Here is a 3,823-nt window from a genome sequence, read left to right on the forward strand (position 1 = left end):
GGCACTCTACCCAGGGCGATAGCTTGAGGCTCTGTCTCAAAAAAAAAAAAATAAATAAACAACTAAGTGCTAATCAAAATTAAGCCAATCACAAAAAGATAAATACTATATGATTTCCATTTATATGTACCTAGAGTAGTCAAATTTATAGAAACAGAAAGTACAGTGGTGGTTGTGGCCAGGGCGGGAGGAAGAGTGTGGAGTGTTAACACGTTAACACGTTTTTTTAACAGGTACAGAATTTTGGTTTTACAGCACAAAAAGAGTTTTGAAGGCTGGGTGTGGTGGCTCACACCTATAATTCTAGCACTTTGGGAGGCCAAGGCAGGAGGATCATTTGGAACTAGAAGTTTGAGACCAGCCTGGCAACGTAGCGAGAACCCAACTCTACAAAAAAATAGAAAAATTACATCCATGTAATAAAAAAAACACTTAGAGCGGTGCCTGTGGCTCAAGGAGTAGGGCGTCAGCCCCATATACCAGGGGTGGCAGATTCAAACCCAGCCCTGGCCAAAATAAATAATTTTTAAAAAAACACACACTTATACCCCCTAAATCTATTGGAATAAAATGAAGAAAGAAAGGAAGAAAAACTGGGCAGCGCCTGTGGCTCTTAAAGGAGTGGGGCATCAGCCCCATATACCAGAGGTGGCGGGTTCAAACCTGGCCCTGGCCAAAAACTGCAAAAAAAAAGGAAGGAAGAAAACCTAGCTGGGCTTATCTGTCATTCTAGCTACTACTGAGGTCAACGCAGGCAGATCGCTTGAGCTCCCAAAAGTTTAAGATTGCTGTGAGCAATAATGATGCTACTATATTCCAACCTAGGTAGCAGAGTAAGGCCCTGTGTCAAATTAAAAAGGGGAAAAAAAGAGTTCTGGAGATAGACGGTGGTAATAGTTACACAACAGTCTGAATGTACTCAGTATCCCTAAACTGTACAGACTAAAACGGTAAATGTTATTTATTTATTTATTTATTTTTTAAGCAAATTTTGGCCGGGGCTGGGTTTGAACCCACCACCTCTGGCATGTGGGGCCAGCGCCCTACTCGTTTGAGGCACAGGTGCCTCCCCTTGTTTTTTGTTTTTGTTTTTTTTGCAGTTTTTGGCCGGGGCCGGGTTTGAACCTGCCACCTCCCGTATATGGAACCAGTACCCTACTCCTTTGAGCCACAGGCACTGCCCTAAATGTTATATTTTTTTGTTTGTTTGTTTGTTTGTTTGTTTTGAGATAGAGCCTCAAGCTGTCCCCTTGGGTAGAGTGCTGTGGCATCACAGTTCACAGCAATCTCCAACTCCTGGGCTCAAGTGAGTCTCCTGCCTCAGCCTCCCAAGTAGCTGGGACTACAGGCGCCCACCACAATGCTCCGCTATTTTTTTTTTTTTGGTTGCAGCCATCATTGTTGTTTGGCGAGCCCGGGCTGGATTCAAGCCCACCACCTTGGGTGTATGTGGCTGGTGCTTTAGCCACTTGAGCCACAGGCTCCTGGCCAAATGTTATGTTTTATGTGTATCTTACCACAATTAAATTTTTTTAATTAGTAAGGTCAGTTTTCTTGAGGGACTTGTAGAATGGCTCTGAAAACAGTTACAAAAGAAGAGTTACCAAAAACACTTGGAATAAAGGAGATGTGGGCTCGGAGCCTGTGGTTCAACCCGCTAAGGCACCAGACACATACACCTGAGCTGGCAGGTTTGATTCTAGCCTAGACCTGCCTAACAATGACGGCTGCAACCAAAAAATAGCCGGGCCTTGTGGCAGGCGCCTGTAGTCCCAGCTGCTTGGGAGGCCGAGGCAGAATGAATCGCTTGAAAGCCCAGGAGTTGGAGGTTTCTGTGAGCTGTGATGCTACAGCACTCTACCCAGGGTGACAGCCTGAGGCTCTGTCTCAAAAAAAAAAAAAAAGAATAAAGGAGATGTGGTCAGATGACTGTGTAATCTCCCAAGGAGACTATTTTACAGAAAAAAACCTATTGGATAAATAGGGTACATTTGTGTGTCTGTTGCTCTTTTTGTTCATAGATGTCCCTTACATCTTAAACACTTTCCAGAGAATCTTAGCATTGGAGCTAAAATTCTCATAGTGGTCTTAAGAGCAAAACATGGATCCAGGTTTATTTCCTCCAAAAAAGTTAAGGAAATTGCCCAGAATTATTTAACTGCTCAATTTTGGATCTTTTGATTTTGCTGGAGTTTTTGGTTTGTTTTGGTTTTGAAACCAAATCAATCTGTCTCTCTCGCTCTCTCTCTTACCCTGGGTAGAGTGCCATGGTGCCATCATAGCTCATAGAAACCTCAGACTTTTGAGCTCAAGCAATTCTCTTGCCTCAGCCTCCCGAGTGGCTGGGAATACAGGCACCCAGAACAATGCCTGGCTAGTTTTGTTTTGTTTTGTTTTAATTTTTAGTAGAGACATAGTCTCACTCTTGCTTAGGCTGGTCTCGAACTCCTGAGCTCAAGCAATCCTCCTGCGTGAGCCTCCCAGAGTGCTAGAATTACAGGTGTGAGCCACTGCACCCAACCCATTCTGTTGGTTCTTAATTTGTTTAGCGTAACTTTCATCATCTTTGATATCACATCTGAGGCCCAACAATGCTGCCCCTTCATCTAAACACAGGTTTCTCGCTGAATGGATGGTACATGGTTATCCCTCAGAAAATGTCTGGGAATTGGACTTGAAACGTTTTGGAGCCCTTCAGAGCAGCCGTACCTTTCTGCGCCACCGGGTCATGGAAGTTATGCGTAAGTGAAGCTTTAGTTGCAGGTATCTTTGTACTGGCCTGTTTTATCATTAATAGGGTGCAGATTTTTCCTCAGTTTTTTAATATTGCTTCAAGTTGAGCTTCTGATGTTAGACTGTTTCAGTCCTGAGTATGGCGTTTTATGCTCCACATGGTATTTGCAGAACATTTTCTTTGGTATATTTTACCTTCTTTACTTCTGGGATTAAGAAAGTGGAATAGGATTTACAGGTGGTATGTGGCAGCTTCCTGTATATTCCTCATGATGCCTCCTTTCCAGTGTGCCTAGAAGGATACTATGTCAAAGTGAATAAAGTGAGTGCTCTCTCACTTCCGTGTGGTTTTTTGTTTTTTTGTTTTTGTTTTTTTTTTTTTTTAAATAAGCACTCAGGACAGTGCTGTTGGGTCACAGCTCACAGCAACCTCCAACTCCTGGGCTCAAGCGGTTCTCTTGCCTCAGCCTCCCAAGTTACTGGGACTACAGGTGCCTGCCACAACGCCCGACTATTTCTTTGTTGCAGTTTGGCGGGACTGGTTTTGAACCTACCACCCTAGGTGTATGGGGCTGGCACCCTACCCACTGAGTCACGGGTGCTGCCCTCTACTCTGTTTTTGAGGTCATTGTTTTCTTTCCAAGATAGAATGTTTGCAAAGTTATACTTAAACCTTCAGGCTTCTCTGAGTGACTTTCATCATTAATCCATCAAATACTAGCAAAACAGGATTCTCTTTCTCATTCCTAAATACAAAACATGCAGTTGTGTTCTCATTCCCTTTGTTCTTGCTTCCCTCTGACTTTGAAGGATTGGCCTCTTCATTTTAGCTTGTTACTCTACCTTGTCTGATTAATTTTCCAGTAAGTCTTTGGGAATTATACCAAATCATACAGGTCTGGAGAAGTGGTAATTTTGTTTCCTATATGAAGAACTGTTCTCTGACTTTGCTAAGTGAGATCTAAGTATTTGGGGCATATTTATGCTCAAAACTAAGTACTACGTTGGCTGTGACCACTGTTCTTGGTTACGAATGAACTGGTGGTTTAGTAGCTGGACAACATTCATGTTTTTTTTTTTTTTTTTTTTT

At 42.9% G+C, this 3,823-nt stretch overlaps 1 protein-coding gene across 5 annotated transcripts in view; it reads left to right on the forward strand.

The window, feature by feature from the left end:
- Positions 1–3,823, forward strand: part of PDPR (pyruvate dehydrogenase phosphatase regulatory subunit) — a 53,249-nt gene that overhangs the window by 33,556 nt on the left and 15,870 nt on the right. For all 5 annotated transcript variants that reach the window (XM_023514123.1, XM_023514122.1, XM_012806169.2 and 2 more), the window contains one exon: positions 2,617–2,741. In XM_023514123.1, the coding sequence (XP_023369891.1) occupies positions 2,617–2,741 (125 nt within the window). The remainder of the gene's footprint in view (positions 1–2,616; positions 2,742–3,823) is intronic.

Source organism: Otolemur garnettii, unplaced genomic scaffold, assembly GCF_000181295.1.
Source record: "Otolemur garnettii isolate 467f Iridium unplaced genomic scaffold, OtoGar3 scaffold00047, whole genome shotgun sequence".
Classification (NCBI taxonomy): Eukaryota; Metazoa; Chordata; class Mammalia; order Primates; family Galagidae; genus Otolemur; species Otolemur garnettii.